This window comes from Bos grunniens, chromosome 2 (genome assembly GCF_055505025.1).
Source record: "Bos grunniens cultivar Pamir isolate PY7600 chromosome 2, Bosgru_T2T1.0, whole genome shotgun sequence".
NCBI lineage: Eukaryota > Metazoa > Chordata > Mammalia > Artiodactyla > Bovidae > Bos > Bos grunniens.
In genome coordinates this window covers 16,944,746-16,969,507 of record NC_141166.1, presented here as the reverse complement: position 1 = coordinate 16,969,507, position 24,762 = coordinate 16,944,746, and the positions used below count along the sequence as shown (strand labels likewise).

Here is a 24,762-nt window from a genome sequence, read left to right as displayed (position 1 = left end):
GAGACAGTACAGAGCCTTGTTACCCTCCCTAGTTCACAGTTTACTAAAGATCCCCTTCTCAGAGAGACAAGAGAGAAGTTCCTCCCCACTTTGCCTACTATTTATACATTTGCAAAATAACTATTCTTTAAAGCTGCTCTCCGGTGGGGTCAAGTTTCGGTTATTTGTGGCCTTGCTAATTATGTCTTCAATCTTTCCTAGAAAAGACTGTATCTTCACCATTGACCCGTCAACCGCCCGAGACCTCGATGACGCCCTCTCCTGCAAGTCCCTCGCTGATGGTAGGATGGGATTTCTGTGCACTCTGGGTGGCAGGCAAGGGCGCACAGTGTAATGTGCAGGATTAGGTTTGCTCTGTCCCTGAACTTGCCCCTGGCCACGGAGCCTCCACAAGTATGTGACTTCAAGACTGTGCTCCTGAGCCGACTTTGGTGAGAGGTGGGAATGAGAAATGTCCTCTTAAGGGATCCTCCTCAGGCCTCAGAAGGGGCAGCAGGGAGGGCGGAAGAACTGATTTCAGGCCTGGCCCTGCAGGAAGTGCCAGTGTGGGCATGGCGTGTTAGAGAAGAAGAAGCCCCTGAGCCCTGCCTGGGAGAAGCACGGAGTTCTTCATCTGAACTGAACGACACACAGTGGTGATTCCAGGCCCAGCAGGGTAGCAGGACAGCCCCTCTGAGGAAGCCCCTCAGGGCCAGTGCCGCTCAGCAAGGGTCTTCAACCTGCCCAGTAGGCTGTGGAAGGCAGTTGTTAGTGGCTCTTGAAACCTTCTTTGGGGACAGAGATAGGTAGGAAAAAGTAGGATTTGAAAACTACAGTAGCGGGAAGGGAAAGTGTGTGAGGTGTGAGAAGAGTAACCCTGCTATCTGCTTCTTCACGCCCCCCACCCCAACCACCATCATGTGCTGCTCCAGCTTCTCAAGCTGCTTCCTGCCCTGCTCTGGGGTGGGGAAAAGGGTGTCTGGTGACTGCTGTGGCATGAGTCATTCTCCAGTATGGCTTTCGCCGGCCTGCCCCTGATGGTATCCACCTTTGGGACTTAAATATACTGCAGAGTGTTGGTGGCCCAGCGACCTGGTCTTTGCAAACCCTGCAGAGATGTTCACATGTTCTATTAATATCCAGAACTCCATGGGTTCAGTGTGTTGTCTCTTCTCCATAATAGACAGGGAGGCTCTCAGTAGATGGAAAGCTGAGAGACAGAAAATACTACTGCCAAAAATGCTCTCATCTTCTTCTAGTAAGAGTTCTCCTTGAGATTCTGGGCCATGTTGCTTGGTGTTTTCAACCACAGAAAACTCAAAGGACGAGAAAGGATAAAGAGAGAGGAAAGGTCTCATGGGAATTTCAGACGAATTACGTATTTTTACAGTCCAAAGTTAGAGCAGTCTACTTAAAAAAGCAAATAGCACATTGGTTTCTTATATCTGAGCAATCTTTGCTACATGCAAAGGCTTGGGCTTTCTCACACTCACGTCCACTCCCCTGAGCTGCAGCTGAAAAGTGTCCCCAGGGAGAAAGCCCAGTGACACTGGACCTCACTTCCTGTATTTCCTTTCTCTCCAGGTTCATAGCCCTGCTCTATTTGTAGCCAAATGCTTGGAAACTGTTGCTTCATTTACTTTGGCCGCTTCTGTAGTTAATGGTGGGAGGGTGGGCCTGGTCCCCATCTCCCCTGTCTCAGCTGGCCCGCATGGTATCCCCCTTGCAGGGACACTGGGGAGCAGGTGCGTGTCCTGCCCCCACTCACTCCACACGCTATGTGTCCTGTCTAGGGCACCAGGTTATCAGCAGAGGCTTCGTGTAGGAAAATGGTAAAAGATGGGGCCAGAAGGGTTGACTGGGGACAAGTTGTACATGTTTAGAAATTTCCAGCGTATTCCAAAGAATATGCTTCATCAGACAATCGAAAACCGACTGTTTTCAAACTGCTCTTCAGGGAAAGCAGTCCCAGTGAGGGAAGTCATTTAGCAGCGCAAGGTAGAGGAAAAGGACAGGAAATAGGAGCCGAGAAACATTGTGATTGGTTAGAGAGACAGATTGAAGCGCCTGGACTGGAGAGGAGAGAAGTCTTAGTTGCTCAGTCATGTCTGACTCTTTGCGACCCCATGGACTGTAGCCCTCCAGGCTCCGGGTAGCCATTCCCTTCTCTGGGTATCTTCCTGACCCAGGGATCGAAGCTGGGTCTCCTGCATTGCAGGCAGATTCTTTACCATCTGAGCCACCAGGGAAGCCCGGACTGGAGATGCTGGCATTATTATTAATGGGGGTGGGGAGGACAGCTGTGAAAAAAGCGGTAATGACAGAAGATCAATGGGGTGGATATTGGAGTGGAGGGAGGGGAATCCAAGATGGGGCAAAAGTTCCAACCTGGATGATGAGGACATGGAATCTGTGTGGTAGAAACTGGGAAATAAGGAGGACAAGCTTCAGAGAGAGCATGTCTATATGGAATCGCTGCCTGACGACATGTGTTTGGGTTTCCCTGTAACCTGCTGCAGATCCTCTGCAGAGGAGGTGGGGGACAGGTGGGCTAAATGTGTGTGGTTCATCTCGTCATATCCAGGGAGCCGTGGAGATGAGTAGATAATGCAGCAGAACTCAAAGGGTGATTTTCTTAGGATGATGGGACTGTAAGTGATTTTTCCCTTTTCCCTAGTTTCCAGATTTTCATAATGTGGTAATAATAGCTTTATAATGAAAAAATTTTGTAATAAAAAAAATTATGAGGTGCCAGAAATTACTGGCTGCCCGGTAGCCACCATCCCAGGTGATGAGATACCTTCCATCTGCTTCACTACTCCTGCATGCCAGAGGAGTAAGGAACGTCTGGTCATTTGGCAGAGCAACAGAAAAAGAACATGGAAAGGAGTCAGGGAAGAGTCTGAAAAGACCTGAGTTGGGTAGTCAAGCATTTTTTTGGTGGCACTTCTACAGTTGGCCTTTGTGACAGCAGTTTCTGCCAAGGCCATTTATCCAGGGGGATGAAAAGTGAAAGTCAATTCCAGTTTGGATTGGGGACAGGTTGGCTAAGTTCAGGTTCCGTTAGTTAACAGTTCGTGTCAGTTCTTGCTTAGAGGAAAAACTGTTTAATGTTTCAAAAAGCAAGTGATGTTTTCTGGGCATATGTTCATCATCTGCAACCATTTTTATGTAAAGAAAACGTAAAGGCTAAACTTGCCTTTGGTCCCATTGAAATCGTCTGAATGACTCTTCTGTGAAAATGAAACACACAGTCCGAAGTAACTTATTTAGTCCTTACCCTCCCTTTCTGTAGAGTTCAGAGGCCCCCCAGGACTTGTTACGAGTATCTCTCCCATAGGTATGAGATTTAGGCATTACAGTCTGCAATGAATCCTGCAGAAATGCTATGACACCTGCTCCCCAGTAGGCTTTGGTCAGGTTGGGAGGCTGAGGAGGAGGTGCCCTCTCCCTTTGAGGGATATCGGCCTTGGAAAAGATTCTGCTAGTCAACTCGCTTGGTAGTTCCCCACTTCTTACAGCCTGTGAACACACTCAAGGGCCCCATGAACACACTCGAGGCCCCCAGGAACACACTCGAGGGCATCATTCCCGCAAGCATTACCAGCCCGCCAACTTTAACATGGAGTCTTTCAGCTTAGCTCAAGAAAGTATTTAAAAGTGCAAATGAGAAAGACTGGTGTCATAATGATAACCCAGCACCTAAAACCAGTAAATCACATGCTGCAGTGTTTGATGGCTGTAGCAGATCACTCACCGCACACCCCACAGTTGACCTCACCAGTCAAGTGTGGGAACGTCACAGTTGTCACACTACCCTCTGCTTTTCAGATTACTTCTCCAGCGTCTGCTTATTGAATATCCAGATTGCACTTTTGACTCTCTACCTGACAGGCAGCCCATTCAGCCTTAAGATTGTGTGACTATTGGGAAATCCTTCCCAGTAATGATCTCAAATACTCTTTCTTCCTGTGACTTTGCACTTGTTGGTCTCATGTGTGGCCCTTGGGGTCCTATAGAATAAATCTTGTCTCTCATGTGACAGCCCTCAGATACTATATAACAGCTGTCCTGTATGTCGAACCACAGCTTCTCAACTGAGCATCCGGTATATTTTTCTATGTCCTGTAGCTTATGAAATTTGAGCCCATTTCCCTTGTCACAGAATTACTTCTGCCTCTGTGAGTTCTGAGGTAGGTGGCTGCCTGTATTCGGACTTCTCCGTGTCTGCCAGAGCACGGTGATTCTGTTCCAGCCGGTTCCAGCCACCCATTTTATTCAGTTAAACCTGCCTTATTGCTTTGCTCTAGTCTCTGAGAGAGGAAGTCATCAGCCAGACAAGTCAGGACTTTTATTCAACTTTTATTCAGGCTCCCAACAGATCCTACAGGAAATTGCTGTTCTCTGCTTCTCTGGCTCTCTTTGCTTCTCTAATGTTTTATTCTGCAGTGAGTGCTCTGCCATTGAACATGGCAGGAGCAGCCTTGCCAGATCTTAGAGCTGAAGGACTGGGGAAGGAGTGGGGGGTTGGGACTGACTGCTAATGGGTTTGGGGTTTCTTTGGGGGGAGATGAAAATGTTCTGAAATGACTAGTTATAGAACTCTGTGAATATACTAAAAACCATTGGAGGAAAAAGAGTGAGTAAATGAATAAGAATAAATACATAAACAAATCCCTTCATCCTTGAGGCTTTCTGGAAATGGGAATTCACACCTTGACGATCACTGAACAGAAGTCTTGATGGAATGAACACCTGGCTGGATTCCCATAGTTGCATCCCTCTTGCCTGTCTCTCCTCCTCGCTGCTTTCAACCATGAACCATGAAAATCTTGCCCAAGGAGCGAGCACACATCTTAGGTACTTAGCTGCCTGTGCCTTTTCTCCACCCCCTCAGAGGGCAGCTGGCCAACTCACAGAAAGGAGGAACCGTCCAGCTGACCGGGTGTGAGAAAGTGCTCCGTGAGTGGACGGCGTCCTGCCTGAGGGACCCTAGGAGAGCACTGTGCCTACGCTGCTGTAGGGGGGCACCAGTCTCCCTGCCACTTTGTCTCTGTGATCTGGCTTTCGCTTTCCCTTCCCTGAGGAGGGAGGACTCGGGAGCTCTGTTCCTGGGAGCCCTTCTCACTCAGGGAATAGGAACAAGACACTAGGAGAGAGCCTGTAAGAATTCCATAGAAGTCCTACCCATGTGGTTACATGTGTCACTTGCTGAGAGTTCTTGTCATGACCTGTCACCCTTGGAGGCAGTGAGGAAGTAGAAGCTGGAAAGACTCTGCCCCTGCTGTGTGCCAAGCTTAGGCCAGAGAACCTGAGCCATAGAAGGGGGCGGGGGTCGTAATTTTAATGAGTGGAGAGTGGCCTTGAAGGCTCTGGGTCTGCTGCTGGAAAGGAAGAGGGCATGGGAGTCCTGAAGGTATGAGCACAGGGTTCTGGCGAATCCTAGCACCCGGACTGGACCCTATTCCTGGGTTCAGTCCCACGTCTAGAAAGATCTCACCCCACCAGTCGCTCTCCACGGCCCCTTCATGTTTCCCTTTAGTCTGGCTTCCTCCTCTCACAAACTTAAGTCTCCATCCTGTAAAACCTTCCTCAGCCCCCTACAGCCTCAGGAGCAGCTGTGTTCCCTTGCCCATCAAAGAACCGTCTGTACTTGCTGCAGTCACTCTCCAGTCTCCCACTTTTTTCTTATTCCCTTTGCTACATGGCTCCAGAAAGTTCAGTGGCACAGGTTGTGCCTGATTTCAGTTCAGTAAACGTGTGCGTTGTTTTGCTTTTCACCTACTCTTCTTTGGGCTCTGGCGGCTCTAGTTGCTCTTGGTCATTGGACTCTTTTTCTCTGGTTGTCCTCTTTAACTCTTCTCTATCTTCCCCCTTCTCTGTCTGCCTCATGGGAGTCTGTGGGACTTCCGCTCCAGTCCCCTTCCTTCCTAGTGCCTCAGCCTTTGTGCCCTGTTCCCTCTGCTTGATTGCTCTTTCCTTGGAGAGCTGCGTGGCTGATTCAAGACAGGTGGCTGTCTTCAGAAAGACCTTCCCTAGCCATCTTGCCTCTAATTTCTCCACTCCCCTCAGCCCTCTCCAACATCCTTGCTGTACTATTTTCCTCATCACTCATCACCCACTGACATGCTGTTGACTATCTTGTTTCTTATCTACCTTCTCACCATCCAGCCACCCCCTTGCAGTGCAAGACTCAGAGCAGGTGCTCAGTGAATCTCTGTACCTGTGCTGATGTTCATAACCTCTCAAGAGGGGAGGGGGTTCTCAGGTAGAGGGAAGATTGTGTGAAGAGCCCCAGGTGCCAGACACGTGGTAATTTGGAGGGAAACACACAGAATTGGGACTCTCTGGACTGTGAGGTTCAAGTAGGGTGGTGGTTGTAGATGAAGCAGGGAGGAGACTCAATTCTTTCATAGGTCCTGCTAGAAAGTTTAGACTTTATGGAGAAGACAGCATTTAAGTTGGAGAGCAACATCATCCATCCATTCAAGAAACGAGAAATGTGATTTGAGGAGCAAGGGCTCCTCTTTCTGCTGGATCTACAACAGAGGAAAAGCCCTGACAAGCTCCCTGTCCTTCCCAGTTCAATGTCAAGTAACTGTCAACCAGAAGTATGGGAATGGCCCATGGTTGAGATGCGAGAGTGGTGTGAGGGACAGACAGTAGTATTTAAACCTAGATTTGAAGAATTAACGGAGTGAGCCACACAAAAGAGTGGGTAGAAAGAACGTTTCAAGCAAAGGGAACAGAGCATGTGGAGGCCCTGAAGTACAAAGACTTTGGTATGGAAAGGAACCGGAAGTCAGCATGGCTGAACTGTGGCGGGGTGGGAGGAGCCTCTGAGGGCTGGCAGGCTCTCTTCCAGAGTGGGAGTTTTATCCCAAGTGTAATGGTAAGCAGAGAGCTTTAAGCAGGAGAGATTCAGGATCCAGCCTGCAGGTTGGAGAGCTCGCTCTGGCAGCAGTGAGGAGTCAGGATGGAGCATGGGGTTAAGATAGTCCAGGTGGGAGATGGCAGTTGCCCCAACCAAGGCAGAGGCTGCAGAGCTAGAAGTGCGGGAGGCACTAGCCAAGGGTGACATCGGGGCAGCTGCAGGAGCCTCTTAAGTGCTCTCTCGTGACGGCCCTTTTCTTCCCACTCATGGAAACCAAGGCAGTCCTTATAAAATGAAGATCTGATCAGGTTGTTCCCCTACCCCACCCTTTCCAAGACGTCTCATCCTGCTGAGGATAAAAACCGAAGTCCTCACTGGGACCTACTGCTCTCTCTCTCTAACCACCTCTCCTCCAAGTCCTCAGCGGGACCTGCTGCTGTCTCTGGTTCTAACCACCCCTCCACCCTCCTTTCCTGCAGTCACTTTCTCACCCAAACTCCTCCAGCCATCATGGCCTCGGTGCTGTCCTTAAGATGGGCCAGGCTGCTCCTAGCTCAGCACTTGTGTACTTCCTGTTCCCTCTGTCTGGATCCCCTTCTCCCAGATCTCTCACTGCTCTTAAATTCTGCTCAAATTTCATCTGAAGGAAACCCTTCCTGACCACCCTGTCACTACAGTCTTCTCTCCCCACCCATTTGTTGATTTTCCTTAAGGTACTTGTGTGGGTCTGTCCCCCTGGAGGTGAGCTTTACGAGAGAAAAGACTGTCCTGTTGTTCACTGTTGAACCCTCAGTGCCCTGTGTACTGTGTGTTACATAGTTGACACGCGTGGCAGTGTTTGTAGAATGAGCAAGTTAGTAAGCTTTTGATACTGGAAGTAGGAGAAGAATCTAGAATGTCATCTAAGCTTCTGCCTTGGGCAGTAGGTGGAACATAATAGAGGAAAACAATAGAATGGGGAACACTAGAGATCTCTTCAAGAAAATTAGAGATACCAAGGGAACATTTCATACAAAGATAGGCTCAATAAAGGACAGAAATGGTAGGGACCTAACAGAAGCAGAAGATATTAAGAAGACTTGGCAAGAATACACAGAACAAGTACCAAAAAGTACAAAAAAGAACTTCACAGTCCAGATAATCATGATGGTGTGATCACTCACTTAGAGCCAGATATCCTGGAATGTGAAGTCAAGTGGGCCTTAGGAAGCATCATTACAAACAAAGCTAGTGGAGGTGACAGAATTCCAGTTGAGCTATTTCAAATCCTGGAAGATGATGCTGTGAAAGTAGTGCACTCAGTATGCCAGCAAATTTGGAAAAGTCAGCAGTGACCACAGGACTGGAAAAAATCAGTTTTCATTCCAATCCCAAAGAAAGGCAATGCCAAAGAATGCTCAAACTACTGCACAATTGCACTCATCTCACACGCTAGGAAAGTAATGCTCAAAATTCTCCAAGCCAGGCTTCAGCAATACATGAACCGTGAAGTTCCAGATGTTCAAGCTGGTTTTAGAAAAGGCAGAGGAACCAGAGATCAAATTGCCAATGTCTGCTGGATCATCGAAAAAGCAAGAGAGTTCCAGAAAAACATCTATTTCTGCTTTATTGACTATGCCAAAGCCTTTGACTGTGTGGATCACAATAAACTGTGGAAAATTCTTCAAGAGATGGGAATACCAGACCACCTGACCTGCCTCTTGAAAAACCTGTACACAGGTCAGGAAGCAACAGTTAGAACTGGACATGGAACAACAGATTGGTTCCAAATAGGGAAAGGAGTACGTCAAGGCTGTATATTGTCACCCTGTTTATTTAACTTCTATGCAGAGTACATCATGAGAAACGCTCGGGCTGGAGGAGGCACAAGCTGGAATCAAGATTGCCAGGAGAAATATCAATAACCTCAGATATGCAGATGACACCACCCTTATAGCAGAAAGTGAAGAAGAACTAAAGAGCCTCTTGATGAAAGTGAAGGAGGAGAGTGAAAAAGTTGGCTTAAAGCTCAACATTCAGTAAACTAAGATCATGGCATCTGGTCCCATCACTTCATGGCAAATAGATGGGGAAACAGTGGCTGACTTTATTTTTCTGGGCTCCAAATCACTGCAGATGGTGATCGCAGCCATGAAATTAAAAGACGCTTACTCTTTGGAAGGAAAGTTATGACCAAACTAGACAGCATACTGAAAAGCAGAGATACTACTTTGTCAACAAAGGTCTGTCTAGTCAAGGCTATGGTTTTTCCAGTGGTCATGTATGGATGTGAGAGTTGGACTATAAAGAAAGCTGAGCGCCGAAGAATTAATGCTTTTGAACTGTGGTGTTGGAGAAGACTCCTGAGAGTCCCTTGAACTGCAAGAAGATCCAACCAGTCCATCCTAAAGGAGATCAGTCCTGGGTGTTCATTGGAAGGACTGATGTTGAAGCTGAAACTCCAGTACTTTGGCCACCTGATGCGAGGGGCTGACTCATTTAAAAAGACCCTGATGCTGGGAAAGATTGAGGGCAGGAGGAGAAGGGGATGACAGAAGATGAGACGGTTGGATGGCATCACTGACTCAATGGACATGGGTTTGGGTAAACTCCGGGAGTTGGTGATGGACAGGAAGGCCATGCTGTGGTTCATGGGGTTGCAAAGAGTCGGACATGACTGAGCGACTGAACTGAACTGAATGCTGTTCAACAAGAAATACTGAGAAGAGCCAACTTTAGAGGGGAGGATGGTGTGTTCAGACAAACACATGTTGGGTTTGCAGTCTGAGAGTCATTCAGATAGAAATACCAAGAGGACAAGTGAAAGGAGTCACTTGTCCAAGGCTGGAGATGGAGATATGGGGTCATCAGTGCATGGGTCTGGGAGAGATGGCCCAGGACAGGTCACAGGCAGAGAGAAGGACCCTAGCTGGACTCCCGGGAAGATGAGGAAAATTAACCAGGAGATGAGTCCAGGAAGACTGGAGGTGAAGGGGAGTGGGTAGAGGAGGCTAAAGTCAGAAAGCCTGAGTTAAGTCAGGTAGAAGAGAACTGGAGAGTCTGGGCTTGGCAACCAGGTCACTGACGACCTTGATGAGACTAATGTCAGGGACTTTGAGGAGGGGAGGCCAGACTGCAGGTGGCAGAGAAGGGAGTGGAAAACAGGACTGGAGATGGTAATGGCGATGGAGGGTGAACAGCTCTCCTTTTGAGACAGAGAAGCAGGACATAAGGAGTGGGATGCCTGCTGAGTATTTACAAAGGATAATACTTCAGTCATGAGAGGAAGTGGCTGGCCTGTTGAGGGCAGAAGGGGTGGGGGCTCTGCGGGGAGCAGGGGACAGTAGAACGGCTGGATGGGAGCTGACCAGGAGCCCATTGCACCCAGCTACCCTGGACTGAGCTGGAATACTGCCAAGCCTGGCTGATTTCCTCTAGCCTCTTAGATGTGGGAGCAGAAGTTGCAGTGATCCAAATTTGGGGGTTTGCTGCGAGGGAGGACATGGTGGGCACCAGGGGAAGGGCGCTGGGACCTTGCTTCCCCTTAAATCTGTTTCTTCTCCGTCCCCTGCTTTTATAAAGGCATCATCACCTGCTACCTAGTCAACCAAAGCTTTTTTTCAAAAGGGAATCCTGAAATCACAGTTAATTCCTTTTCCTCTCAGCACTGTTGTCATGGCCTTGTCAGTAATCTTCCCCCTCCTCCCTGTCCGTCCTGCACTTGGCTACCCAGCTAGTGTTCCTTCATGTACACGCAAATACCAGCTCATGTCACTGTTCTGCTTGAAAACCTCCTCATTCCTATAGCACAGTCCACGTTTTTCGGCAGAGCTTTGTTATCAAAGCCCTTTACTTTAAGATTAGCACCCAGCCTCCTTTCTCTCCTTCCCCACCTCCAAGTGCCACTTCTCCCAACACACACGTGCGCGTGCACACACACACACACACCCTAATGAGACTTCTCCCAACACACACACATGCACAACACCCTAATGGGATCTGGCCACTCCTCGCTTTGCATGTCTACTGCACTCTACCCTGCGTCCTGGACCCCGCTTGCCCTCTGCCCTCCCCTTAGAACGCCTGGCCTCCCTGGATACTCCTGTGTCAGAATTTCATTCAAGAGCATGATGAAACCTCTGTGGAGCTTTCCTTTCCTCCTGGCAGAATGAACTGTTCCTACTCTATTAGCAGATTGTCTTCATGTGCCTAATGCAATAAACATCATGGCTTGTGGATGTAATTCTCCTTTTTGCTTGTTTCCTAAAAGCAGGGCATTCCTCAGACATCTCTGTATCCTGAGTATCATGCATGGTACCCTGCATTTGAAAACTGCTTGATCTAGTCAGCCTAAGCATCTTGTTACAGACTTTTCATCTTTCTCTCCCCTTTTTCTGTTTCTTGCCTTGCCCTTTTTATTTCCATCATGCTTCAGCCCTTATTTGTAGGTTGCCTGTATACTTAAAAGCTGACATATAAACTTATACCACATGTCCTCCTGTGATGTCTGTTTCTTTAGAATTAGGTTTTCCTTTCCCTCATCACAGTCAAGGTTTTGAGTCCATCTCATCATGTCTCAGTGATCGTGTAAGATCACTGAATTACATCCATGACCATGACATTTGTCCCTGTACCTCTAAGAGTTGGCATATCTGAGACTCACTTCTTCCCCAGTATTTTCTTGCATGAGTCTGTTGTATAGCCTGTACTACTCTTCTCATTTCATACCTACAGGCTTCCATAGTAACTTGTTTATTGCTTTTATTTGTCGTTTTTATCCATCTCCTTCTTGTTTGATCCTTACCATTTCCAAATTCAATGAGTGCTAATTTTCTGATAAAATTTACCTACTGAATGAGCCTTAACATGATAGTGAAAAGCAACAATAACAAAACTGGTTTATGATACAAAAGCCAGAACTTTTTCCCTTTAATTATTTTGACAAACAGCCTTGCTAGTTAAGAAAGGGCTTTTTAGCAGCCAAGCACATCTGCAGTGACAATATGATCATCTGTTAGTTTGGAGAAATGGGAAGTTGGTATTACAAAAATCCAAGTGTCCCTTTGGTAACAGATCTTAATTAATGGTATGTTTCAGTTCAGTTCAGTCACTCAGTTGTGTCCAACTCTTTGCGACCCCATGAACCTCAGCACACCAGGCCTCCCTGTCCATCACCAACTCCTGGAGTTCACTCAAACTCATGTCCATTGAGTCGGTGATGCCATCCAGCCATCTCATCCTCTGTTGTCCCCTTCTCCTCCTGCCCTCAATCTTTCCCAGCATCAGGGTCTTTTCAAATGAGTCAGCTCTTCGCATCAGGTAGCCAAAGTATTGGAGTTTCAGCTTCAACATCAGTCCTTCCAAAGAACACCCAGGACTGATCTCCTTTATTTATTTATTTACCAAAAAATTCATCATTTTATTTTTTTTTAATTTTATTTTATTTTTAAACTTTACAATATTGTGTTAGTTTTGCCCAACATTGAAATGATCTCCTTTAGGATGGACTGGTTGAATCTCCTTGCAGTCCAAGGGACTCTCAAGAGTCTTCTCCAACACCACAGTTCAAAAGCATCAATTCTTCAGTGCTCAGCTTTCTTCACAGTCCAACTCTCACATCCATACATGACCACGGGAAAAACCAAAGCTTTGACTAGACGGACCTTTGTTGGCAAAGTAATATCTCTGCTTTTCAGTATACTATCTGGGTTGGCCATAACTTTCCTTCCAAGGAGTAAGCGTCTTTTAATTTCATAGCTGCAATCACCATCTGCAGTGATTTTGGAACCCAAAAAAATAAAGTCTGACACTGTTTCCCCATCTATTTGCCATGAAATGATGGGACCGGATGCCATGATCTTCATTTTCTGAATGTTGAGCTTTAAGCCACCTTTTTCACTCTCCTCTTTGACTTTCATCAAGAGGCTTTTTAGTTCCTCTTCACTTTCTGCCATAAGGATGGTGTCATCTGCATATCTGAGGTTATTGATATTTTTCAAGTGGAAGTGAGAAATAGATTTAAGGGACTAGATCTGATAGAGTGCTGATAAACTATGGATGGAGGTTCGTGACACTGTACAGGAGACAAGGATCAAGACCATCCCCGTGGAAAAGAAATGCAAAAAAGCAAAATGGCTGTCTGAGGAAGCCTTACAAATAGCTATGAAAAGAAGAGAAGCGAAAAGCAAAGGAGAAAAGGAAAAATATACCCATCTGAATGCAGAGTTCCACAGAATAGCAAGGAGAGATAAGAAAGCCTTCCTCAGCGATCAATGCAAAGAAATAGAGGTAAACAACAGAATGGGAAAGACTAGAGATCTCTTCAAAAATATTAGAGATACCAAGGGAACATTTCATACAAAGATGGGCTCGATAAAGGACAGAAATGGTATGGACCTAACAGAAGCAGAAGATATTAAGAAGAGGCGGCAAGAATACACAGAAGAACTGCACAAAAAAGATCTTCACGACCAAGATAATCACAATGGTGTGATCACTCACCTAGAGCTAGACATCCTAGAACGTGAAGTCAAGTGGGCCTTAGAAAGCATCACTACGAACAAAGCTAATGGTATGTTTAGACTTCAAAAATTGAAGAAATTTGTGTCTAATTTCCCTCCATTGGAAATGTTTGGAGGTTAGGTTGGTATATGGAGGTAATGCCAAGGTGATACCAGGTTGTAGAAATCAGGTGACATTTTGAAAATGGGAATCAATTTTTTAAAAAAATTATCTTATTGAAGTATAGCTGATTTCTAGTGTCATGTTAGTTTCAGGTATACAGCACAATGATTTAGTTATACATTTATATGTATATAATCTCTATATACATATAATAGATATGATTATTTTTATATATTTAGTATATATATCAGAGAAGGCAATGGCACCCCACTCCAGTACTCTTGCCTGGAAAATCCCATGGACGGAGGAGCCTGGTAGGCTGCAGTCCATGGGTTCGCTAAGAGTCGGACATGACTGAGCGACTTCACTTTCACTTTTCACTTTCATGCATTGGAGAAGGAAATGGCAACCCACTTCAGTGTTCTTGCCTGGAGAATCCCAGGGATGGGGGAGCCTGGTGGGCTGCTGTCTATGGGGTCGCACAGAGTTGGACACGACTGAGGCGACTTAGCAGCAGCAGTATATATATTATATATATATTTATGTGTGTTTTCTTTTCAGATTCTTTTCCCTTATTGGTTATTACAAAATATCACATTTAGTTCCCTATCCTATACAGTAGGTCCCTGTTGTTTATCTCTTTCATATATAGCAATGTGTATATGTTAGTCCCAACCTCCAAGTTGAGCTTTCTCCCTCCTTTTCTCTTTGGTAACTATAAGCTTGTTTTCTTTGTCTGTGAGTCTATTTCTGTTTTGTAAATAAGTTCATTTGCATCTTTTTTCAAGATTCCACATCATAATGCTGTTTGTCTGGTTTACTTCACTTTGTGTGATAATCTCTGTGTCCATCCATGTTGTTGCAAATGGCATTATTCCATTCTTCTTTATCAATTCAGTTCAGTTCAGTTGCTTAGTTGTGTCTGACCAATGCCCGGAGCTTACTCAAACTCATATCCATCGAGTTGGTGATGCCATCTAACCATCTCATTCAGTCTTTCCCAGCCTCAGGGTCCTTTCCAATGAGTCAGTTCTGTGCATTAGGTGGCCAACGTATTGGAGTTTCAGCTTCAACATCAGTCCTTCCAATGAATATTCAGGACTGATTTCCTTTAGGATTGACTGGTTGGATCTCTAAAAAAACTAAATTCTTTTTTACACCTGAGTAATATTCTATTATGTATGTGTATGTTTGTACACACACACATACCATATGTTCTTTATTCATCTGTCCTCTTGATTAAGGTGAAAGAGAAGATGAAAAGATTGGCTTAAAGCTCAACATTCAGAAAACTAAGATCATGGCATCCAGTCCCATCACTTCATGGCAAATAGATGGGGAAACAGTGGAAACAGTGGCTGACTTTATTTTTCTGGGCTCCAAAATCACTGTAGATGGTGATTGCAGCCATGAAATTAAAAGATGCTTACTCCTTGGAAGAAAAGTTATGACCAAACTAAACAGGATACTGAAAAGCAGAGATATTACTTTGTCAACAAAGGTAGTCTAGTCAAGGCTATGTTTTTTCCAGTGGTCATGTATGGATGTGAGAGTTGAACTATAAAGAAGGCTGAGCACAGAAGAATTGATGCTTTTGAACTGTGGTGTTGGAGAAGACTCTTGAGGGTCCCTTGGACTGCAAGGAGATCCAATCAGTCCATCCTAAAGGAGATCGGTCCTGGGTGTTCATTGGAAGGACTGATGTTGAAGCTGAAACTCCAGTACTTTGGCCACCTGATGCGAGGGGCTGACTCATTTGAAAAGACCCTGATGCTGGGAAAGATTGAGGGCAGGAGGAGAAGGGAATGAAGAGGATGGCATGGTTGGATGACATCACTGACTCAGTGGACATGGGTTTGGGTAAACTCCGGGAGTTGGTGATGGACAGGGAGGCCTGCATGCTGAGGTTCATGGGGTTGCAAAGAGTCGGACACGACTGAGCGACTGAACTGTCTGATGGCTTGGCTATTGTAAATAGTGCTACAGTGAACACTGGGATGCATGTATCTTTTTAAATTATAGTTTAAGACTGGAAATCAACTTTAAATGGTTATCTTAAAATTTCCTCTATCCTGGAGATCTGTAAAACATAAGATAAAATTTGCTACTTTAATTTGCATAAGGTTGAAACAGAATGTATGCTAGTGGTTTTAATCTATATTTAGAGTCACAGTCTCTCCTCAGAAAAAAGTACACAAATGTATATATTCACTACATTTTGCATAGGACTTACATTTCCAGTGGACTTCCCTGGTGTCTCAGACTGGAAAGACCCCGCCGGCAATGCATTAGACCCAGGTTCAGTTCTTACACTATATCACGTATGGGTCAGGAAGATTCCCCTGGAGAACGGAATGGCTGCACTCTCCAGTATTCATGCCTGGAGAATCCCAGGGACAGAGGCTCCAGTCCATGGGAGTCACAAAGAGTTGTACATGATTGAGTGACTAACTCTTTCACTTTACATTTCCAGTAATATGATAGAGTGGATAGCCTGAAAAACTCTTCTTCAATAAAAACTCTTTCAGATGATGCATCTTTTAGAAATGTATGGCTAAGGTGGCAATAAAGGGCTTGCCAGCCATTAGAAGCCAGTAGTGAAACAGGAGCAGATAACTGAAGAAAGAGGTATGTGCCAGCAGAGCTAGTGGTATCGTCTAATATCTAGTGACCTAGAAAGTTTGCTCCAGACCTGAATTAATACTCCCTGCATGGTCCATAAAATTCCAAGCCAAGCACGTCTAGTTTAAAATGGCACCAGATGGATGGTGTTTCTAGAAATCAGTCAGAATCATAAGCATGTCTTTCCAGAAGAATTAACTCTTAGCCAGAGCCTTAAAGATTTGCCAGAGATAAAGTTCTAGTGAAACTGAATGTACAGAAAAGTTATGAAACATGGAATGATGCAGCTAAAGCAATACTTAGAGGAGATTTTATAGCTTTAAGTGCTTATAATGAAAAAGGAGAAAGTGTAAAAATTTGAGCCTATAAAGGTTAGCCTCACAAAGGTTCGGAGCTCAGGAAAGGTAGAAGATGACTTGCTATAGGAACATAATTGTCGGTACAAGTACTGAACCAAAATATGAGAATTATCTATTATAACTGTAACAGTAGACATTCCCTCTACTCCCCAAAGAAACACAGCAAATAACTCAACTCTACTGTTCCTTTCATGCATGTCGTTGTGAAAGGTAGGATTCATTTACTTGAATAATAGAAGTTCCTGTTTCTACTTTTGGCCCTGCCAAAATGGAAAGCTTAAAAAGTAGAAACAAAATATCAAACATAGCTATTAGATCTCATTTTCAATTTTATAGTATTAGAGTTACTATTAATTGTCAAATTAAGGTCTTTTCCGAAAAGTCATTACTGTTTGAAAAAACTTTGCCATGTTATTGTTAACTTTGTAACAGACTTGGAAGCATATAAACATATGATTTTAAATATTCAGTTTCTGTGTTATTTTATATTTTATATCATATATATTATATTTATAGTGTTCATGTTCCATAAATGTTTCAACTATCTTTTAAATAAGAATAGAAATACAGTAAATAACTTGCAAAGTAGTAGAGAGTGCAGGAAATATAAAAAGCACATATTAAAGTACCAAAAAATTAATAAGCACATCAAATTTAACTGCAGTTAAAAAGCAAAGATTGTTAGACTGGATAAATCTAGCTATATGCTGTTTATAACTACGCACTTAAAACATGAGGATGAAAAGATGAAATGTAAAAAGATGAGGAAAGCTTTCAATAAGGTACTAAGCAAAAGAAAGCTAGTATATTTTTTTATAATGTCTGACAAATAGCTCTTAAAATAGAAAACATTACTAATTGTAAGGAAAGTATCTAAATGATAATTAGAAGGATCAGTTCATCAGAAAAGATAATGTCTAAACAGTGTGTCAGGCCTTCTATAGCCTCTTGGAATTTGACTTCATCTCTGACAAGGTACCTTAATTTAAGCCCTTAGATTCAGTCCCTCATATTCTCTTAGCCCATTGGTCATGTATGCTTGTCTCTGTTTCATTCACTTCAACAAGCTGAACCCTGAAGTACCATGTTTCTAAGGGATGTCCTTCCTAACTACTGATTACTATACTGTAAGAGGCAACTCACACTTAATTAGGAAAATTTCATTTATTAGCCATTGGAAATATATACCACACGTGGTTTAAAAATAAGATTTATGGGAATTCCCTGGTGGTCCAGTGGTTAGGACTCAGCAACACTTAATCAAAAACGGTGTTCTAAATCCATTCCTTGTTTTCTAGAAGAGAACCCCTGAAACTCTTAACACAGATTTTGGAAAAGAAAAATTGCACTTTAAGGCCATTTTCTACTTGGATCCATTTCTGGGTTTTGTCCCTGACATCTTTATGATGCCCAGCACTTCAAATACTATTCCTCCTACACTCCTCTTCTATGTGAAATAATTTCTAATCCTGGTTTTGAAACACTGATTATTGCTCTTACTATCATTTATGTCAGAGGTCATTCTGACCTCAGGCAAATCCAGGCAACCCAAGTACTTGATCACAGACAAATCCTATTTTCATAGTATGGCTCTTGATAATGAACCTGGGAAGAGAAATGGAAAATTTCTGTAGAACCATCAGCTCATAAGAAAGTGCATGTCTTCTCCGTTCATTTAGGGCACTGGTGAGTGAACAGTTTTAACTGTCCATGTTGAATGGTCATTTCTAAATTGAATTGTACCTTGACTCAAAAAATCCAAGTAACTGAATAGTCATGCAAAGCCTCTGGCATGGAAGTGGGCTTCTGGGATGCTTGCCAATGAGTTCCTGTTTTGAGGACACAGAATCGAAGTGGAAAGATTAAGTGGAGAGGCAGCTCCACCCCTCTAAGTCTTATTCCTATGTTCCATTCAAATCTTGCTTGCCTGATTCCTGTGGGGTCTGGGCTTTGGAAATTCTCTTTTTTCATGGATGTCTCAGTGCACCTTGTTAAACCATATTTGGACTGTGGCCTGTTCATCTGCTTCCAGCTCTGCTGATTGGTTCCAGTTTCCTTGCTCATTAAAGCCAAGATAATCTGGCACCCACTACTCAGGCATCCTCAAGGACCTGGCACCAGGGTAAACCTGGAGGCCAGCTAAGAAGCCTCCATGATCCAGCACACTTGACTGCCTGATGAGAGGCAGTTGTGGTCCCAAAAAGAGCACTGAAATAGGAGCAGAGCTGGGTTCTTGTCTCATTGTTGCCTCTACTACATCACGTAAGTTGGGGCATATCTGCAATCTCTCTGGAAGTCTCTTTCCCCAACTATATATGTGTTTGGACTGGGCAGTTTCTCAAGTGTCCTGCAGTTCCAAAATACTGAGTATATGAAAAGCTAAAGGAGCAAAACTTCATTTGTGCCTGTTGTTGCAAAAACACAACCTAGCTTTAAAGGTTTTAGCAATAAATGCCTAGAGTTGCATAGGTTACTGATGCTTTTGCACAAAGGTAGATAGTGTGGCCAAAAAATAAGAAGAGCACAGTTCATATTCTAGAGATTAGAATTAACCTCTCTAGGCCTGTAAAACTTGGATAATAATGCCCAATTGGAAATTGCCTAGAAGATTAAATGAGATAATCCTTGGTACTTAGAACTGTGCCAGACAAAAAGTAAGTGCTCACTGAAAACTATCATTAGTATAAAAATGGAAAGTTTAAAATTGGTGCAGAATTTTAGTAAGCTTGTGCTGAAATAATAAATACTCAATTGCTGTTCAGAAGTCAAGGTGAGAACAGAATAGAGAATCCAGACACAGACCCACGTGTGTATGATCACCTGGTTTGCAGCAAAGGTGCAGCATAGTGAGGAAAGGATGGGTCCATCACCACCTGGATCAGTTGACTGTCCATATGGAAAAAAATGAACTTGGACTCCGACTTCGTGCCATATATAGAAATCAGTTTCATGTGACTCATAGCATGAAAGGTAAACATTAATGCTTCTGGAAGTGTCAGCTCTTCTCTAGAACATTACATAGAAAAATAACCTCATGACCTTAGCAAAGATTTACGTGAGATACAAAAAGCATTAACTTCAAACAAAAAGAGTGGTAAATTAGATTTTGTTAAATTTAAGAACTGTTCATCAAAAGACATCATTAAGATAATGAAAAGGCAAGTCACAGAGGAGAGAATGTTTGTTTTACATATATTTGTGTGTGTATATATGTTTGTGTGTGTGTGTATCGAGCAAAGGATTCTTATTGAGAATATGTAGAGTTAGACATTTTATAAAAGAAGATAGCCAGTGCCAAAAACATATGAAAAAATGCTTAACATCATTAGTCCACAGGGGAAATGGAAATTAAAACCACAATAAGATATACTATGTTCCTACAAGAATAGTTGACAAATTTTAGAGCTGACAATACCAAATATAATGGGAATATGGATGGATCCATGGATCTAATGGATACATTAGAACTCTCATACACTGAAAAAGCTGACTTAAAGCTCAGCATTCAGAAAACTAAGATCATGACATCTGGTCCCATCACTTAGTGGCAAATAGAAGGGGGAAAAAGTGGAAACGGTGGCCGATTTTATTTTCTTGGGCTCCAAAATCACTGCAGATGGTAACTGTGGCCATGAAATTAAAAGACACTTGCTCCTTGAACGGAAAGCTATGACAGACCTAGACAGTCAATTAAAAAGCAGAGATGTTACTTTGCTGACAAGGTCCATATAGTCAAAGCTATGGTTTCTCCAGTAGTCATGTACAGAACTGAGAGATGGACCATAAAGAAGGCTGAGCATTGAAGAGTTGATGCTTTCGAATTGTGGTGCTAGAAAAGACTCTTAAGAGTCCCTTGGACTGCAAGGATATCAAAGCAGTCAATCCTAAAGGAAATAAACCCTGAATATTCATTAGAAGGACTGATGCTGAAGCCCCAATACTTTGGCCACCTGATGCAGAGTGGACTTATTGGAAAAGACCCAACTCACTGGAAAAGACACTGATGTTGGGAAAGATTGGAGGCAAAAGGGGAAGAGGACAGCAGAAGATGAGATGGTTAGATGGCATCACTGACTCAATGAACATGAATTTGAGCAAATCCCAGGAGACAGTGAAGGACAGAGGAGCCTGGTGTGCTGCAGTCCATGGGGTTGCAGAAAGTTGGATACGACTTAGCGACTAAACAACAACAATGCTGAGTAGGGAAAAAGTTAGGTACAACTACTTTGAAAAACTGTTGTACAGTATGTAATAGATCTGGATAGATTTATTCTCCATGACCCAGCAGTTTCATTCTTAGATAAATACCCACAGGAAGAGTACATGTGATGTGTAGAAGAATGCTCATAGCAACATTATTTATAATAGCAAAAACTAAAAACAGCCTAAGTCTCTATCAACAATAAAATGGATAAATTGTACTGTGGAATACTGCACAGCAATGACACAGAGTAAATTCAGACACAACATGGATAGATCTCAAAAGCACATTGAGAAGAAGCCAAATACACACATACATACAGAATACATACTGTACAAATCCATTTATATAAAGTGCAAAGACAGGCAGAAATGACCTATGGTTATAGATTATAAAGATCAGAAAAGCAGTTATCTTTGGTGTGTATGGAGACTGAGGAGCGCCAAGAGAAGCTTCTGGAATTCTGGTTACGTTCTAATTTTTGAACTAGGGGGAGGTTCAGTTCAGTTCAGTCGCTCAGTTGTGTCCGACTCTTTGCAACCCCATGAACCGCAGCATGCCAGGCCTCCCCGCAGCATGCCAGGCCTCCCTGTCCATCACCAAGTCCCAAAGACCACCCAAATCCATGTCCATTGATTCAGTGATGCCATCCAACCATCTCATCCTCTGTTGTCCCCTTCTCTTCCTGCCCTCAATCTTTCCCAGCATCAGGGTCTTTTCAAATGAGTCAGCCCCTTGCATCAGATGGCCAAAGTACTGGAGTTTCAGCTTCAACATCAGTCCTTCCAAAGAACACCCAGGACTGATCTCCTTTAGGATGGACTGTTTGGATCTCCTTGCAGTCCAAGGGACTCTCAAGAGTCTTCTCCAACACCATAGTTCAAAAGCATCAATTCTTCAGTGCTCAGCTTTCTTTATAGTCCAACTCTCACATCCATACATGACCACTGGAAAAACCGTAGCCTTGACTAGATGGACCTTTGTCGGCAAAGTAATGTCTCTGCTTTTTAATATGCTATCTAGGTTGGTCATAACTTTCCTTCCAAGGAGTAAGCGTCTTTTAATTTCATAGCTGCAATCACCATCTGCAGTGATTTTGGAGCCCAGAAAAATAAAGTCTGACACTGTTTCCACTGTTTCCCCATCTATTTGCCATGAAGTGATGGGACCGGATGCCATGATCTTAGTTTTCTGAATGTTGAGCTTTAAGCCAACTTTTTCACTCTCCTCCTTCACTTTTATCAAGAGGCTCTTTAGTTCTTCCTCACTTTCTGCTATAAGGGTGGTGTCATCTGCATATCTGAGGTTATTGATATTTCTCCTGGCAATCTTGATTCCAGCCTGTGCTTCCTCCAGCCCAGCGTTTCTCATGATGTACTCTGCATATAAGTTAAATAAGCAGGGTGACAATATACAGCCTTGACATACTCTAGGGGGAGGGGTGATTACCTAATTGTGTCTCTTTTATAAAAATTCACTGAGATTTGTACTTAAGGTGTGTATACTTTATGTATTTTATGCCTCAATAAAAGTTTATTTTAAAGAGTAAAGGAGTGCCCCCAAAGTGGAAACAGCCCAAATGTCTAGGAACCAGTGAATAGTTAAATAAATGTGGTGTAGCCACATGACAGAATATTATTCAGCCATGGAAAGAAATGAAGTACTGATGTAGGCTACAACATGAATGAACCTGGAAACCATTATGCTAGATGAAAGACAATCACAAAAGACTGTGCACATATCGTAAGATTCCAGTTAAGTGAGATGTCCAGAATAGACAGATCTACACAGACAGAAAGTCAATTAGTGGCTGCTTGTGGTTAGGACGGTTGGGAAGAAGCAGAGAGTGACTGAAAACAGATATGGGGTTTCTTTTGGGGTTGTTGAAATGTTCTAAAATCAATTATGGCAATGGTTGTGCAACATTGAATATACTAAAAACCATTGAATTGAACACTTTGAGGGAATTGTATGTGAATGAAATCTCAAGCTGCTATGAAAGCAAAAGCCAAGGGATACCAATTACTGTGGAATGATTAAACCCCTTAGGAAAAGGCTGTCCCATGTAGACCTGTGGCATGATGGTGAAGAACAGGATTCTAGAGTCCAACATTGCTCCAGTCCTAGCTCTGACGTTTGCTGTGTGGCATTGGGCAAATCATCACACCTCTCTGAGCCTGAGTGTTTTCATCTGTAAAATATGAATATTAATAGTATCTGTTCCATAAAAGTTTTATGAAGATGATTCATTTAACTGAGAATTATATGAGTATTTTCTGTTTGTCAGGTCAAATCAGTGATAACTGCTGTTATAGTTGGCCAGGAGGTTTTGCATCTGAAGAGTCTTTACTCCATTTTAGTGATGGGGGTGACAAGTAAATTTGAGTGTGTGTCCTGAGGCCAGGACACGTTTGCCCTATTGTTCTACACCAGCATCTATTGCAAAATGCAAAAGAAATGTTCATTTTAGTGACCCTAAGTTATTAATATTGAATTATATTCTGATATTGAGAAAAGGAAGTATATAATACATTTATAGAGGTTCCATCCAGAAATACTAAAGCTATAAACAATTATTAAAAGTTTGTCGTTCAGTTATCTAGAAGATTTAGCAATTCAGAATATTTTATACGAAAACTGAGTTATAACCACAATTGACATATCCCACCAGGTTCCTCCGCCCATGAAATTTTCCAGGCAGGAGTAATGGAGTGGTGGGGTACCATTTCTTACCCCAGGGAATCTTCCCGACCCAGGGACTGAACCCATATCTCTTGCATCTCCTGCATTGACAGGTGGATTCTTTACCACTAGTACCACCTGCTGCTGCTGCTGCTAAGTCGCTTCAGTCGTGTCTGACTCTGTGTGACCCCATAGACGGCAGCCCACCAGGCTCCCCCGTCCCTGGGATTCTCCAGGCAAGAACACTGGAGTGGGTTGCCATTTCCTTCTCCAATGCATGAAAGTGAAAAGTGAAAGTGAAGTCACTCAGTCATGTCCGACTCCTAGAGACCCCATGGACAGCAGCCTACCAGGCTCCTCCATCCATGGGATTTTCCAGGCAAGAGTACTGGAGTGGGGTGCCATTGCCTTTTCTAAGTACCACCTGCTGCTGCTGCTGCTGCTGCTGCTAAGTCGCTTCAGTCGTGTCTGACTCTGTGCGACCCCATAGACGGCAGCCCACCAGGCTCCCCCGTCCCTGGGATTCTCCAGGCAAGAACACTGGAGTGGGTTGCCATTTCCTTCTCCAGTGCATGAAAGTGAAAAGTCAAAGTGAAGTCGCTCAGTCGTGTCCGACTCTTAGCGGTACCACCTGAGAAACCCACAATTGATACATGGGTAATTCGGAAATAGAAAGTGATTATTGATTACAGAAGTGCATGACAGGGTTTTTGTTTCAGTGAATATGTATTGTTCCCAAAAAAGTCACATTTAGTCATGTTGAAAGTGATACTCTCTTTTAGTTGTCTTAAAAATGTATGTTCTGTGAAGTTAATGTATAACCCCTTGTAAACGTTGCATTGAGAGTGCTTGTAGCCCATAGGAGTTGAGAAAGAAGCAATTACAAGTTAGGCAAATACCTGACACTAAGGGGTAAATCCCATAAAGTACAGGTTAAGAGTTTAGTTTCAGGAGTCTGACCTGCCTGGGCCCAGTGTCCTTATCCTTATCTAAAGAAATCTGTCTCACAGCGTTGGGAGCATCGACTGAATTAATACAAATGAAGTGCTCTAACAAGCAGGCAATTGACACGCTGTTATTATGGGAGAACCAATATGGTGGGTTCACACTGTCAATGTGCATAAATTACAGATACAATTTTTGGTTAACTTTTGTGAAGCTTTGGGGAATTAGAAAACAGTTTTTCCTTAATGCAAAGAGATTAATTCATAAAATTGAGTAATTAGATCTCAAAGGAGCTGATTGGATATGGTGAAAAAAAATCATGAACCCCAAAAGAGTTCTCCAGAATGAGAGAAAAGCCGTGAAAGAGTTTTGTCACCAGGATATATTAAAAATATTTTACAAGCTTTTTATACCTCAGAATTCAAGGTGACTATGAAAGGTGCTTTGGGCTTCCCTGATAGCTCAGTTGATAAAGAATCCGCCTGCAATGCAAGAAA

The 24,762-nt window shown here is 43.5% G+C and overlaps 1 protein-coding gene across 6 annotated transcripts in view; it reads left to right on the top strand.

The window, feature by feature from the left end:
• DIS3L2 (DIS3 like 3'-5' exoribonuclease 2) overlaps nt 1-24,762 on the top strand; it is a 356,275-nt gene that overhangs the window by 195,536 nt on the left and 135,977 nt on the right. For all 6 annotated transcript variants that reach the window (XR_015140204.1, XM_086335398.1, XM_086335394.1 and 3 more), the window contains one exon: nt 202-281. Coding sequence is in view for 5 of the 6 variants with exons in the window: in XM_086335398.1 (XP_086191524.1) it covers nt 202-281 (80 nt within the window). In the remaining variant the exon portion in view is untranslated. The remainder of the gene's footprint in view (nt 1-201; nt 282-24,762) is intronic.